The sequence below is a fragment of the Malus sylvestris genome, chromosome 2, assembly GCF_916048215.2.
Source record: "Malus sylvestris chromosome 2, drMalSylv7.2, whole genome shotgun sequence".
Lineage (NCBI taxonomy): Eukaryota > Viridiplantae > Streptophyta > Magnoliopsida > Rosales > Rosaceae > Malus > Malus sylvestris.
This window is the reverse complement of record NC_062261.1, coordinates 9602575-9618383: the sequence shown is the minus strand read 5'-3', so window position 1 is coordinate 9618383 and position 15809 is coordinate 9602575. Positions and strand designations below refer to the sequence as shown.

The 15809-nt window shown below is 35.6% G+C and overlaps 3 protein-coding genes across 6 annotated transcripts; all 3 read left to right on the top strand.

Annotated features, from left to right (window-relative positions):
* Positions 1 to 268: 268 nt before the first annotated feature.
* On the top strand, positions 269 to 6160 carry LOC126583827 (uncharacterized). Of its 4 annotated transcripts, XR_007609844.1 has the most exons (5): positions 269 to 414; positions 1994 to 2165; positions 2365 to 2640; positions 2728 to 5646; positions 5731 to 6160. XR_007609844.1 is itself a non-coding variant. In XM_050248353.1 (3 exons), exons 1-3 carry the CDS (start codon positions 354 to 356, stop codon positions 2231 to 2233), a joined length of 345 nt encoding a protein of 114 aa, XP_050104310.1. In that variant the 5' UTR covers positions 309 to 353; the 3' UTR covers positions 2234 to 5630. The 4 variants fall into 4 exon arrangements, 1 of the variants encoding a protein (XP_050104310.1); XR_007609845.1 differs by having other exon boundaries at positions 2365 to 5646; positions 5738 to 6160; XR_007609843.1 differs by having other exon boundaries at positions 2365 to 5646.
* A 1522-nt stretch (positions 6161 to 7682) lies between these two features.
* LOC126605108 (ferredoxin--NADP reductase, leaf isozyme, chloroplastic-like) lies at positions 7683 to 10477 on the top strand. Its single transcript, XM_050272469.1, has 9 exons — positions 7683 to 7909; positions 8051 to 8288; positions 8554 to 8687; positions 8852 to 8930; positions 9048 to 9139; positions 9245 to 9322; positions 9507 to 9569; positions 9667 to 9901; positions 10186 to 10477. The coding sequence occupies exons 1-9, from the start codon at positions 7805 to 7807 to the stop codon at positions 10251 to 10253; spliced, it is 1092 nt and encodes a 363-aa protein (XP_050128426.1). The 5' UTR covers positions 7683 to 7804; the 3' UTR covers positions 10254 to 10477.
* Positions 10478 to 14392: 3915 nt separating this feature from the next.
* On the top strand, positions 14393 to 15606 carry LOC126604297 (cold shock protein 2-like). Its single transcript, XM_050271498.1, has one exon. It carries the CDS (start codon positions 14508 to 14510, stop codon positions 15282 to 15284), a length of 777 nt encoding a protein of 258 aa, XP_050127455.1. The 5' UTR covers positions 14393 to 14507; the 3' UTR covers positions 15285 to 15606.
* The last annotated feature ends 203 nt before the right edge of the window (positions 15607 to 15809 follow it).

The window sequence follows — 15809 nt, the reverse complement described above, 5'->3', positions numbered from 1 at the left end:
ATTAATGATGCTTTCTGCAACCGGGATTTGTTTCGGAAATTGCAGTGACCCGTCCAATCAAATTAATTAATAATATGATCATTCCCAATATCTTGTGTTTTTAACCGGATATACTAATTATTAAAAAATGTAAATTGGTATTTTCGGGCAGGCAGAGGATGATGTGGCAGCCGCATAAGAGAGAAAGAAGGAGGTTCGAAATGAAATTAAGACAAAATAATGCCTTCAGAACCGGAAGGGGACACGTGTTTGTAGGATATGTCAAATTGCAAATAGAACCCTATACCCTGTATAAAAGCTAGCCTCTACCCTAGCCGCTACCCTAGAGTACTAGGAGAGGAGAGCGGAAGAGTATGGGCAGCTGCTTCCCAGGCGGTGGAGCTCACGGCGGCGATGCTGCAGATGCAGCTGCAGGTATAAGTTTTATTAGCATTTAGCAATATTTTCGGGATTAAGCGTGCTATTATGATGTTTCACCATATTTTCTTTACATTTTTGCACAAGAAATGGGTTTTCTTCTTGGGTAAACGTTTCTCAGATGCCATGCTAGCTAGGGTTTTGAGCTCAGATATTTCCTCTTTCTTTTGAGCCGTTTCTCTTAAAAAAAATAAAAAAATAGAATATTAAAATCGTTCGACGAGGGCAGTGAGTTGACAGCGGATCCTGTGATCAGGCATGGTTTATTCTAAAAAATAAAATGTTTTTTTATTAGCACTCTATATATTGTTGAATACATTCTACATAAATATGTATTATTAAATTACTCATGCATCTTAATATAAAATGAATATTTAGCTCCAAAAAATTTAAAAGAAATTGAATACACAAATTATTTACTAATATGAACCCTAACTCTAAATTGGTTGTCTAAACCTGAACACTAAAATCCTAAAACTCCTAATTGACAAAAAAAACTCCTAATTGACAAAAAAAACCCAAATTGATAGAAATGTAAACTCTAAAAATAAAAAAATGTTACGAAATCGTAACCAGACGTACTTCATTATGGATTTTGTAAGAACTACAATTTTTTTTTTGTTATTAAAATCTATAACTACTCCAAAACAAATTATAAATTTCTCAAAAAAAAAAATCCATTATAATATAAACAAATTTTTCTTTAAGTGGTAAGTTTGGCAGTTTGTGCTACTTTCTTTTAAGTTTTGTACAGTAAAAAGAATTGAACCTATGTTCACCAAAAAAAGAAAAAAAGAATTGAACCCGTTTTAATCTTCCCATTATAATTTTGAAAAAAAAAATTTCACCCATGTCCTATCATTTTTTTTTTTTTGATCAAAATTTAGTGAGATTGATTCTAGAGGAGTAACAGAGAGGGATACAAATTTTGGATTTGTACTCTATCAGTAAAATAAACCAACAATCAAATGTCATGCAGTTGACCTCATAATTAGCATTTATATGTTTAGCGAGAATCTTGAAATTTGGAGGTGTGGTAAGAATGAATAATGAGATAATGTTGAATATATGTGAAAAATGTGAGGTGTATGTAAAAAGTTTGGGGTGTGAGGGTAGTATAGGAAAGTATGTGGGGTGTATTAAGATAAATTTTGATTGAAAAAGTAGATCTGAGGTGTATTTAGTATGTGAGATATATTCAACAATATGTGAGATGTTAATAAAACAACCCAAAATAAATAAATAATTACAGAATTTTGTTTCATTAAAGGGACATGGCTTCTCTGTCTTCCCAGTTCCCATACACTCCCATCACCTTCTATTTGTGTGGTCCTAGTTAAGCCACATCAACATTTTATATCACTATTGCTTTTTGTCTTATTATCTCTATAAAAAATCAATATAAAATATTGACGTGGCTTAATCGTGATCACACAAAATAGGAATGGATGGGAGTGTATGGGAACTGGGAAAGCAAAGAAGCCAGGTCAGCATTAAAGAGGACTAATGTCAAGACTTACCCAGGCCTTATGTATATTTTCTAATTGTCTATTCATTTAATTTTTCATAAATCCAGGCATGTTGTCTCCAGTTGCCCGAATTATCCCAGAAGAAGAATCGACCCCCTTGTGTGTCTTTAGCCAGGCCGAAATACAAGCAATGTCCTGACTCACCCTTCACGATCTCAAAGGGAGAATGTTTTCCGCTTCTAGGGGAGCAATTCACAAAGGAAAAAACTCCACAACCACGTATGTTGTCCGACCCACCCTCCGTCAATGTGTCCATGTACCTTGACAATGACAATGGCATCACTTAGTTAGCCCAAGTGTCAATTGTTTTCTTGGCTTTCTTAGCTTGCAACTAGCTATATAAGCTGAGATGAAACCATTTGGGTAAAGGTGGTAAAGGTTCAAGTGGGGTTCTAACATTTTCCAAACAAATGTGCAGCGAGAAGCTGATTGTCTCAATAGAATCGACCATCCCTGGATCACTAAGCCAATTGGATACTGCTGGTATGAGCCCAAATGCAGGATGATTGTGGTGTACAATCGAATCACTGGGACTCTTATGGAGCATCTGGAAACGCATAAGCTGTTTCTCAGTTGGCGGCACTGGATGAGGGTGGCTCAATTGGTATCTTCAGTCATTTGTTTTTTCCGCACCATTCAAATGGAAGGCTACAGGGTTGCCTTCTACCTAAGTTATATGCTCAGAATGTCTACCGTAAAGACAAGCTTCTTTTCTTAACTTCACTAATTAATTTAAATTTAGCTTTCAAAGTTGCTAAACTAGTCTTTGTACAATTTGCAGCTCGCAAAGGTTGCCAAATTTTGCCTCATTGATAATGAGGGTAAGCCATAAACATTTTTGCCTGCGAAAAGACTAGCAGGTCAGCCCCAACGGGTGATTAGCCACTATGGTAAGGTTTTTTTAAAGAATTCTTTTGTAGTGCCTTTTATTTATGGTAGAAAAAAATGAGAAAATTAACTTGTCCTCTTAGTATAAATTCAATCATAGCTTAAGAAAAGAATAACTAGAGTAATAAATAATCAAGAAACCAAATCTATATATCTAGAAATTTAGATTCTGATAAATATTGAAAAATCACTAAATTGGGGTGCATTAGATTTCAATATATAGATTTGGTTTGTTGCTTATTTATTACTTTAGTTATTCTTTTCTTATAGCTAGGATTGAATTTATACTAAGAGGACAAGTTAATCTTCTCATTTTATTCTACTATAAATAAAAGGCACTGCACAAGAATTCCTTAAAAAAACCTTACCACAGTGGCCAATCACCTGATAAGGCTGACCTGCCAGTCTTCCCACAGGTAAATATGTTGTTGGCTTGCCCTCATTATCAATGAGACAAATTTGGCAACCTTTGCGAGCTGCAAATTGTATAAAGACTAGTTTAGCAACTTTGAAAGCTAAATTTAAATTAATTAGTGAAGTTAAGAAAAGAACCTTGTTTTTACAGTAGACGTTCTGAGCAGATAACTTAGGTCATCTCTAACCGAAGGCTGGCCAGAGGGCTTGTTTTAGCTCTCTGGTCCTCTAAGAAATTTAATGAACAATACAGGACCATATTTGCTTCTATTTCCAACCGAGGGCCATAGGGCCAAACATAATTTATTATTTAAATTTAAAAACTACAACAACTTCAATTTAAAAACTACAACTTATATTTAACAACTACAACTTAAATTTAAAAACTACAAATTAAATTTAAAAACAACATTAACTTAAATTAAAAAACTACAACTTAAATTTAATATCCATAATCAACATCATCTTCATCATCCACCATTGTAGGAGTATAGTCAGAGGTAAACAACTGTCGTCGGGTCATAATTTCTTTTTTTTTTTCTATCAAAATAGGTCTTACTCATTGAAGTGTAATTCGAAGTGTTCATTTCCATATTCTTATCATCTATCTCTTATTGTATTTGTTTGGTATGTTCTTCATGCCTACGGCTCCTTTCTTCCGCCTCAAGGGCAGTTTGCTCCGCCACTTATTGTTGAGTGGCGTAATCATCATTTGCTTTGCCTTTTTTCTTCAACCTTCATGCCTTGTTTCGTCTCATAGCCCTAGGTATGGAACCTTCACTTGAAGACGGATTTTCTACCCTTGTTTGTTGAATGGCAGGAGATCCATCTTCATCCATATTTGCAGCTGAGGATGCAGTTCCGAACACTGGCATATGACCTACTCTATGTTGAGATGGATCTTCAAACAACACCTACCCTTTACAAATTTCCCAACAACTGTGAAACTGAAAAGGTTTAAAGCTGCCTTCCATATACAATTTCTCCGCTTGGTGTACCTAGAAAATATAATTACAAAAATTAAAGGAAATTAATTTATGAAATTAAATGTAATATAATTAAATGTATTTACAAAAATTAAGGGAAAGTAATTCATGAAATTAAATATAATATAATTAAATATTTAAAATAAATTGTGAAAACACTTACTTCGTTGTAGTAGTTAAAGCCGCTTACATGTCTACTTACGACTGCAAACAGTGATTGATGCTATTTGTTCAAACTTGGGTGAAGATGTTTCTTCCATCTTGAAAAACAACTCTTCTGGTTTTGGACATTCAATGGAGTGGTGCTTTCGTAGTACTCTAAGTATTTTTTGGAGACACGAGTCCAAACACCTTCACTTGTTTGAGAACTCCGCCTCACACTATCTTCTGACACCCATATATGAGCCCTGCATAGAGCTTCATCTTCCTTTCGGGTCCAAGCCCTAACTTTTATTACAGGCGAGACCATTTGAAAATTATTGAAATAATTGAAGGAAATATTTTTGAAAGAGGTAAGAAAATATGAGAATTGAAATGGTGTGGGAATGGTGAAAAATTTGTGAGGAATGGTGAATGAATGGTTTAGGTATTTAGAGGGAAAAAAATTAGAATTTTCAAGAATTAAAAAAAAAAAAATTGGCCCAAATTTTTTTTTTTGAATCCAACGGTAATTAGCATCAACTAGCTGTTGGATTCAAAAATTTGTTTAAGAATTCCTGTCGGATAACCGACATGATTAAATGATGTCGGTTATATTTAACAGCAATTCTTAAATTTCTAGCCAGCCCTTTGGCCCTTTCAAATTTCATGGGGCCCACAAGCCCTCTGGCCTATCCCTCAGTTGGAGACGGTTTCGGGCTATTTTATACTATCTGGCCCTCGAGACCTTTCGGTTGGAGATGACCTTAGGGTAGAAAGCAACCGTATAGCCTTGCATTTGAATGATGTGGAGAAAACAAATGACTATAGATACCAGTTGATTAAAAAATAGCTCTGTTAACTAAATCATAACATATCTTCAGGACACTGATAAATTGTCAAACATTCTTTGTACTGATTTTTTTTTTACAAAAACAAACCATGAAAGAGGCATATGATATGAGACGGTAGCAGAGGGAGTGAACAAGAGATGAAAGTGGGCATGGAGGGTTCAATATTCATATACTGGGATTGATGCTTGCCCCCCAAATTGTACGAATTACAGGAAGACCGATCCTTCACCCTTGTCATTTTTCTATTAATCTCTCACTTGGATAGGCTGGGATTGATGCTTGCCCCCCAAATTGTACGAATTACAGGAAGACCGATCCTTCACCCTTGTCATTTTTCTATTAATCTCTCACTTGGATAGGGTGTGAAGATGATAATCGAGATTGAGAAGAAGATTGACGCCAAATTTACTTTGCTCACGCGTAAGTATTTCATCGTTTTCCAGATTTTTTTTTTAATTTTTAAATGGCAAATAAAAAATTTAACACAGTTATCTCTCAATTAAGTCATCAGACATGTGTTACAATATTAGCAAAGAGACAGCATGAGACACAAACAAAGGAACAGCAAATCCTTGGTCGACCCGGAGCGAGGAGGATGGGCACATGACGTGCACGTGAAGAATGATGAAGCGACACTGAAATTGTCCAGGTCGTTGATGGTGAAATTGTCGAAATCGTCTTCGAGCTTCTGAGACTCTTTCCATTGCAAACAATTTTTTTAAGGATTTTTTATTTTAGTTCCTATATTTAGAGATTATACTATAAGAACCTCCTATCATGGATAATATATTGTTTAAAAATCTGATTTGTTATAAATAGACAAAAGTTAGAAAGATAACATTTACTAGTGACATGAGCAAAACAAGTGTAAAATATCACACTGTAACTATAACACAAGGAGATGACAAATAAAAGAGGGAGGGATAGATACTAATGTTATTGATCTTTTCTTCTTCTCAGTGTATTTTGATAACACACGGAGCGCTTTATTTATAGAGCAACTCCAAACAAGCGTAATGATTACACTTTGAAATTTACAGTACACACCTTTTGAAAATACAATCCTCATTCATTTCCCAAGTCCACATTAATGTGTGGGCATTCATTAATCCACCAATAGTTTCAACATTACTGTGTGGGCATTCATTAACTCACCAACATTTTCAACACGAGTATTGTTTTAAAGTTTCTAAATGAGTGTTCAAAATTAGTGATGAGTCTCTAAATAGGTACTTTCTTTCCCCCCCCCCCCGCAATGTTATTCGATGATTGGGTCGTTCAATTTCAAGTCATTAAACAAAAGGAAAACTAATGAAAATCGTTTGAAAATCGTGAGTTTTAACGATAAGGACAAAATAAATGGTAAAGTTAATATTACCATAATTGACTTTTAAGTGTAAAAATATGATTTTTCATTAAAGTGAACAGTACTAAGAGTTTTTCGTTAAAATACCTTTAAACAAAAGGTCAAATTTGCAAAAAAAAAAAACAAACCAAATAAAAAGTTCTCTGTCATTTGCTCAGCACTGTGATAATTTTAGTGACAAACTCAATATTCATTCATTTATTTGATAAACTAGACGTTTAATCAATTTCTAATCTTTACCTAAAAAAGGATTAAATAGAAAATAGATGATTTTGATAACCAAATTAGATAGCAGAACAAACGAAACAAAATGAAGAAGGTAGCTTGCATTCTTCAAAATTACGATGTCCATTTGTACAAAGTACTTATGTTATGTAGTAATACACTTGTATAGTATGTGACCAAAGTCACAATCATCTTTTGACAGGGGTCTCAGGGGTGGTTTGGGAGTGAGGTGCTTAAAAAAAAAACACCCATGAAAAAAAGCTGTGAGAGTTTTAGGTGTTTGGTAAACTGAAAAAAAGAAGGTTTATTTTGGAAGCTGCTGTGAGAATAAGCTGAAATCAAAGGAAAAAGCTGAAACTGCTATTTGTAGCTTTGGAAAACTGATTTTTTTTTTCAAAGCACACGGAGTTACAGTGCTCCTTTAATGAAAAGACCCACTATCAGATTGCTTTTTTTTTTTTTTCAAAAGCACTTTTACAAAAAAGTTTACCAAACACTATGCTGATTTTTTTCACAACCGCTTATTCTCACAGCAGCTTTTTTTGAAGCACAGCAATACCAAACCAGCCCTCAGCCTATACAACAAAACTTGGGTGTTGCATTGTTTGTGAATAAAAAAAAAGAAAAATTAATAAAAAAGATTTAAAAACTTTGAGTTTTAACAATAAAGATAAAATCAAAGATAAAATAAATAGTATCAGAATTGATTTTTTAGGTTAAAAATATAATTTTTCGTTTCAATGAACAGTATCGAAAATTTTCGTTAAATTATTCTAAAAAAACAAAATCAAAGTTGGGTGAGAGTCGTACATTACACAAAAAGACTTATCCTCTCATCCGCCACTGCATTGGCCGTCAAATCTCTACCACCAATCTTTAATCCAAAACCCACCAAAAAAATCCAATTTTCTCATCAAGCATCGAACTTTTGCTTCTCTTTTATTTCATCTCCCTCTTCTGCTTCCTCAGCATTTTAACTCCACAACCATGGCTGCAGCTGTAACTGCTGCTGTCTCCTTCCCCTCCTCCAAGTCCTCCTCCCTCCCCACCAGGACCTCCTTAATCTCACCTGACAGAATCACCCTCAAGAAGGTAAAAACTTTCAGGTCCTGGTAAATCAATCACTTGGGGACCAAGTTCGAGTTCGCTTCGTCTAGTTTAGATGAAATTAGTGTAGAATACCGCTTGTACGAAACAAAATAATGTGACATGGGTTGTTGTTGGTTTCTTCAGGTTCCTTTGTACAACAGCAATGCTGGTGGGAGAGTGGTATCCATCAGAGCCCAGGTGACCACCACCGAGACTGCGCCACCTGCCAAGGTTGTGAAGGAATCCAAGAAGCAAGATGAAGGGGTGGTTGTCAACAAGTACAAGCCCAAGAATCCGTACATTGCCAGAGTCCTCCTCAACACTAGGATCACTGGTGATGATGCGCCTGGTGAGACCTGGCACATGGTCTTCAGCACAGAGGGTATGTCCCAAGCCTAATAATTTCGTTTGGAAATATGCACAAATACCCCTAACAAATTTTTAATAAATAATAGAACTCGAGGGACACTAAAGTGATTTATATTATCATGACTGCTTAAGTGCTTATTGTGTGTTTATTATGTTTATTGTGTCCCGATTCTAATGTGCGGAAAAATGTGTAACCGGTTCTATTTGTGCATATTTCCCAATTCGTTTTCGTCTTGAACTAGTGATTTACAACTACCCTCACTTGTATTCGCTTGTAGGAGAGGTGCCCTACAGAGAAGGGCAGTCCATTGGAGTTATTCCAGAAGGTGTTGACAAAAATGGGAAGCCTCACAAGCTGAGGTTGTACTCAATTGCCAGCAGCGCCCTCGGTGACTTTGGAGACTCCAAGACTGTGAGTTTTACACTGTTCCAATCATATGTACAATCCATTGGATTTTCTGCTCATGTTGTTTACCAAATTGATGTGAATATGCTGCCATTTTAACACGAAATGCTGCAACTTTAGGCAATTAGTAAACACGTTTCGTTGATCCGAAATCTGATTGCCTCATCCAGGTTTCTCTGTGTGTGAAACGTCTCGTGTACACCAATGACGCAGGCGAAATTGTTAAAGGAGTGTGTTCAAACTTTTTGTGTGAGCACACAGATCTCTACTTCTACAAAGTTATTATTCCATTGAGGCACTAAGAAAAACCAATTTGTTCTTGACCACAAAATCAGAACATCTTGTTATAAATTTTCCGTGTTTCAGGTGACTTGAAGCCCGCAAGTGAAGTGACGATCACCGGACCAGTTGGAAAAGAAATGCTTATGCCAAAAGACCCTAATGCAACCGTCATCATGGTATAAGTACTTGCCATATTATGTATTTAGGAAGACCACTCGATCATCAAATGTTTTACCCCGTGTGAGTAGTGTTGGTTTTCTGAAATTTCTTTACTAGTGCAGCTTGCAACTGGAACTGGAATTGCTCCTTTTAGAGCATTCTTGTGGAAAATGTTCTTTGAGAAGCACGAAGACTACAAGGTAAGCATTACTGCTAGGTTATCTCCTTCAGACACTTTCGGACATAGAACACTCCAGCCCACCGCACATGAAAATAGAACACTCATAAAACATTCTTCAAGTGCATATATGACCGATGAATTCTCATTTGTTCTTTGATTGGCTCCTTGTCTAACGAACGATCAAATTTTGACATTGCGTGTAGTTCAATGGTTTGGCATGGCTCTTCTTGGGTGTTCCTACAAGTAGCTCACTGCTCTACAAGGAGGTAAGATATGCCAAGACTCAAGATTTTCTTAATTCTAAGTCAATCCTTTTCAATTCGCCAAAAACTTGACTTGATAAGAAATACTTGTGGGATACAGGAATTCGAGAAGATGAAGGAGAAGGCCCCCGAGAACTTCAGGCTTGACTTCGCCGTCAGCAGAGAGCAAACCAACGAGAAGGGTGAGAAGATGTACATCCAAACCAGAATGGCTCAGTATGCAGAAGAGCTATGGGAGTTGCTCAAGAAAGACAACACCTTCGTCTACATGTGTGGTCTCAAGGGAATGGAGAAGGGTATCGATGACATCATGGTCTCGTTGGCTGCCAAAGACGGTAAGATTGTAGATTGCATTGCTCGCATTTGTTGAAAAATGTAAAATCCCAAGTCGAAAATTTGACAAAACAAAGTATAATATATAACGAATGGTTGTAATACCAATTGCACAGAGGCGTTTTGTGATAAAAAATTAAAAACCTCACGTATGTTGTGCTAGTAAGTGATAATATACAAGTTGGAGACATTATCAATGTGATCAGTGGTGGGGTTGCCGGTCCGTCTCTCTGAAATCTTCACAAAATTTTGATAGAATATTTTTGTGTTCTGATAAATTTTGCAGGCATTGACTGGATGGACTACAAGAAGCAGTTGAAGAAATCAGAGCAATGGAATGTGGAAGTCTACTAATTTCTGGTCATTTGTACAAATCTCTCTCTCTCTTTCTCTCTCTCTCTCTCTCTTTGCGATAAAACAAGGAAATCTTGAAAGATTGCCACTGCAGTATGTAGATAGGTGAAAGTCTTTGCATCTTTACCTTTTTTTTTCCCTTCTATTTTAATGAAGCTTTTGTGTTATACTATTAAAAAATGGCCACAATAATTTTATTTATGAGGGTGCAAATTTAGTGGAAACCTTGTATACTCGATGTTGCTCTTCTCTCATTTCAAGAAAGTGAACATGTCGTAAGTTTTTTTTTGTTTTAAAACGTTAGTTTAATTGTCTACAAAAAACAGTGATTGCTTTAAATTCATAACATTGTTATGTTGATGTCGTTCTTTTGAAGTAGACATTCGGTAGGGTGAGGCCTGATAAAACCAAAATATAAAGAGTTCATATATTTTTGTGAGAGGAATGCTAGCTACCTTTTGCCATATCCCTTTTCCTATTTGTCTTTCTTACTCATCACTTGACATGTGTATTTCACTAACAAATTAAACTACATAATTAATGCATTAAAATTATAAATTGGGAGACTTTGGATGCAGTTCTTAGTTATGAATATTCTTTAAGTGAAACCTTGTTGGTTTTTAATTTTTGATTGATGTCCCTGAAATTAACGTGATAATTTATTTTTATATACGTTACTATATTTTTTAAATTAAAAATTAGAAATTTTAGTTGTTTATATAAATGATATTTTAAATAAAAAAACCATAATTTGTGGGATTAAAAATATTAAAATATAAATATGCTATTGTGTGTGTGTATATATATAAACATGGGTACATTGTGTATATATATAAACATGGGTACATTCATCAAAATTAACCAAAAAAATTTATTGTATCAAAACATGGGTACATTCTTCAAAATCACAAAAAAAGAAGATATTAGGCTTAATAATATTAGTAAATTTCTTTGATTAAACTTGACATGGATACATTTTAAAATCAAAGAAAAACGAATGTACCCATATAAGTTTAAAAATGGATTAGAAAAAAATTGAATAGATTTTATATATAAAAAAAAGAGGGTACATTTTACATATAACAAGTTGGTATATTTAAGAATGAGTACATTTTAAGATTAAAAAGTCTTACATGAATGGGTACATATAATTAGCATGGGTACATTTAGCAAAATAAAAAGTACAAATAAAAAAATATATATGGGTACAAATACAAATAAACTTTAAAAAATATGGGCACAAAAAGAAATTAATATATGGGTACAAATTAAAACTGAAAAGAAAATTGGTACAAGTTAAAAAAGAATTACAAATTAAAAATGGGTACAAACAAAAACTAAAAATATATGATAAAAAATTTAGTCATAAATAAAAATATACTAATTGTAACATTTTTAACATTAAATGAATATATTTAGAAATAAAAAAATATTTTATTATTGAAATAATTAATGATGTTATTAATAACTAAGGACCTTGATAAAAAATTGAAAATGAATAGGATTTTAATCAATGGAGTAGCAAAAGGAAGGATGAGAACCTAATTTCTCCTTATAAATTTTATATGATACAATGGTTTAAGCATAATCATCATTAATGAACTCTAATAGTGAATTAAGTAGAATATCAAGATTAGGGATTAATTGCATGAGAATTAGGGGTGGGCACGGTTTGGTTCGGTGCGGTTTTGAGTGAAACCAAAACCGAAACCGAAATTTTTTATGGTTCGGTTCGGTACGGTTTCAAATGGTTTCGGTTTGGTTTTTAAGAAAAAATGTATAATTTGCAATTTAACATATTAATAAGCATTTCCCATTAGCAATAGGAAAAAGACATTTGTTATGTAAACAATTAGTAAATTGCATGCAGTTGTGATGTTAAAATATGTTTGTGCAACAAAAGGGTGTCCCATACAAGGTATAACATAAAACAAGTTGAATAACTTTGAATTCATTAAACGTGAGCGAAACTTTCATACTAGAATATGTGATATCATGCTTCAAATGAGTGGACTTCATTAGATCATTGTTTGACTCTTGATAACAAGATTAGTCCACCCTTGTACATGTGTGTGTGTGTGATGGTATAAAATAACAAAGGTCCTTCGAGTTAATAAACAAAAGAAAGTGATGAATGATGATATTCTAATGTGGTTTAGTCCATACTAAAAGTATGGATTCTAACAAACAACCAATTAAAACATAAAATCTAATATGACCATTTAATTAAATGTTTATTAATATTTGCGGTTTGGTTTGGTTTCGGTGTGCTTTTCAAAAGCCAAAACCGAAACCAAACCGTTTTCTATGTTGCGGTTCGGTTTCAAGTTCAAAACCGCAAAACCAAATCGTTCGGTGCGGTTTGATTTGGTTCGTGTTTCGGTTTCGGTTTTCGGTTCTAAGTGCCCACCCCTAATGAGAATAGTCTCTTTTTGTAGTTGAGAAGAGTTACACGCTTATGTTTGTGATTGATGTGGGACTTTATGCGTTTTATTCTGATGTTGACACATGTTGTGTTGTGATTGACCTCCTGGTTGGATAGAAAATGTTGTGCTTCAACACAAGGGTGCCTCAGCACGAATCATTCAGTGAGGCCCTGAAGGTATGAAGTTCATCGATACACGGTAATTTCAGGATTGGTGAAGTATAGTGTAAACACTAATTTTCCACCTTAAAAGTATGAATTATGTAGTTTAATTTGTTAGTGAAATACACGTGTCAAGTAACAAGTAAAAAATGTAAATAACAAAAGGCAAATAACGAGGGTAGTTGGCATTCCTCTTAATAGTATCTTACGAATGAGGTGATTTGAGTCAGTGGCGTAGCCAGGATTTTCAAATAATGGGGTCATGATTTCGACAAATAAAACTGCATTGGACCATTTTGTTGAGCACTTGGTAAAAACGTAAAGACAAACTTTATTGGTCCTAAGTTCCATTTAAGGTTTTGATATAAAGGCTCCCAACCAGTGACGTAGCCAAGATTTTCAAATAATTGAGTCATGAGTTCGACAAAAAAAACTGCAATGTACTATTTCATTGAGCACCTAGTAAAAACATGTCAATTCTTGCCAACATCTGCTTAAGGCTTATGTCAACATATGTCAACAATTACTATGATACGTAGAGGCTTGTCAAGAAATTGTAGAGTAATGTTGAAGACTGCCAAGGCTTGTCAACTGAGACATTTCATTCGAGCATTTCGTGGGCACGACAAAGTCGGACATAAGAAGAGAGAAAAGGAAGACAAGATAGAAAAAAATAGAAGTAGTAGAATGATGTTGTAATTTAGTTTGCCCTAACTGTTTATAGGGTCAAATAAAATACACATGCAAATATATATATCGGGTTTTTAAGTTGTTTGAATCATAAACAACCAATGATCCTATGTTGGCTCTGCCATTGATCGGAGCGCCTTATGGACTCTTACCTCCATCCCCCTACATTTGATAGATCCACGTGTATCTATGCTTGATTAAAGTACAACGATAAATTTGTTGAACTACAAAGTAGATTCCCATTGATTGTGTGCTTATCCAACCTAAATTTATTCCTATTCCAACATAAAATCTTGGCCGCCAATGATAGATCTTAAAAGGCAAATCGAATTTTTTATTTAATTAAACAATAATAAAACTAGAATATTTTACAGGAAATAATTAATTAGAGGTTACAGGATTTGTTACAATACATCGAGAAGCAGGAGATCGAATCATTAAAAAAAGCGTAAAGAAAAAGATGCCCAAAGGTAATTAAGAATAGGGCCTCAGACGGATTAGGGCTGTCTTAGGGTTTTGCTTAAAGGGAAAATTTTATTTAAAACCATTAATTCTATTTGCAAATATTTTTTTTTTTAACAAACGATATTATATATACTAAAAAGGTGAGTGAACTTAATCTCATAATAGACTAGCAATAATATGGTCCAAACTCGCTTTTAACGAGAATCAAACTTATGCTCACTTAAATGAAGAGGTATATCACTAAACCGTAGTATCGAATTTAAGCTCACTTAAATAAAGAGGAATATCATTAAACCGCAGTAAGTAGCAACTCAACTTAATTTTTTAATCGCATGAAGACACTAATTGGGTTTGAATAAAATTTATCATTAATAAAATACTAATCATCCTTAGATTTGCCTTTGCCTTCACTGCAACTCTCTCTCCTCCTATATATATTCACAGTCTCACCGTCTCTCTCTCGCTTTCAAACGCTCCGCATAAATCCATATCGGAACTTTTAACCTTTTTCGATGGCTGAGGAGAGATCGACCGGGAAGGTGCGGTGGTTCAACGACGTCAAGGGCTACGGCTTCATCACCCCCGACGCCGGAGGCGAGGACCTCTTCGTCCACCAGTCCTCGATCAGATCCGACGGATTCCGCACCGTCGCGGAGGGTGAGTCCGTCGAGTTCCTCATCGACTTCGGCGATGACGGCAAGACCAAGGCCATCGATGTGACAGGCCCTGACGGTGCGCCATTGATCGGTAACAAGAAGGAGAGCTTCGGTCACTCTGGTGGCCGCGGCGGAGGTGGTGGTGGTTCTGGATTTAGCGGTGGATGGAGAGGCGGTGACCGGAGGAATGGAGGCGGTTCCGGTGGTGATGGGTGCTATAGTTGCGGCGAGCCTGGGCACATGGCTAGAGATTGCCGTCAGGGCAGTGGTGGTGGCGGAGCCGCTGGTGGTGGCTGTTTTACTTGCGGTGGGTATGGCCACGTGGCAAGGGCCTGCCCTAATGGGAGTATCGGTGGTGGTGGAGGTGGTGGCGGCGGCGGCTGCTACAAGTGTGGTGCATTTGGGCATTTGGCTAGGGACTGTGCTACTGGTGGAGGAAGCGGCGGCGCTGGCGCTTGCTATAGCTGTGGGGCTTATGGCCACATGGCCAGGGATTGCAGCAGCGGTGGTGGGGATGGCGGTGCTCGTGGAGGAGGACGATATGGATTCAGCTCTGGATCAGGTTGTTATAACTGTGGGGAAGCAGGGCATTTTGCTAAGGAGTGTTCTAACCCTCCTAATGCCAAGGCTTGAAGAAAATAAAAGAGAAGAGAGAGAGTAATAGTAAATATTCTCTTGAAGAATCTTTAGTCTTTTTTTACTAAAGCATTAGTCTTTTGGTAATTGGGTCTCTTAATTTTGCGTTTTGGTGGGATATACATATGATGGTTTTTGCTAAAGGGTTTTAATTTCTCTGATGATTGATAAGTGTTGTCGTTTGGCAAACAAGTTTTCCCCTTTTACATACATATATGTGGAGGTTCGGCTATAGAACTAGGTGCCCTTTTCATATTAATCCTTGTTATCGATGACTCTCGGAGCTATTAAATTGAAAGCCTTATATTTCAAGTGTTAACCTTGGTCTCTACTTTCAATAATCGAACAATGTCTGTGGTTTGATGATGTTCTTTTTGTTGGAAGTTGAATTAGATATTTTCAACTGTTGTGGCAGTACACAGCTACATGGTCTTGATTTTCTTGTCAAGTGTGAATTTATGGTATCTCTAATGCATTGATGTGGTGGTTTGGCCGTGTTCTAGTATTTTCAGTTTGGCGGAA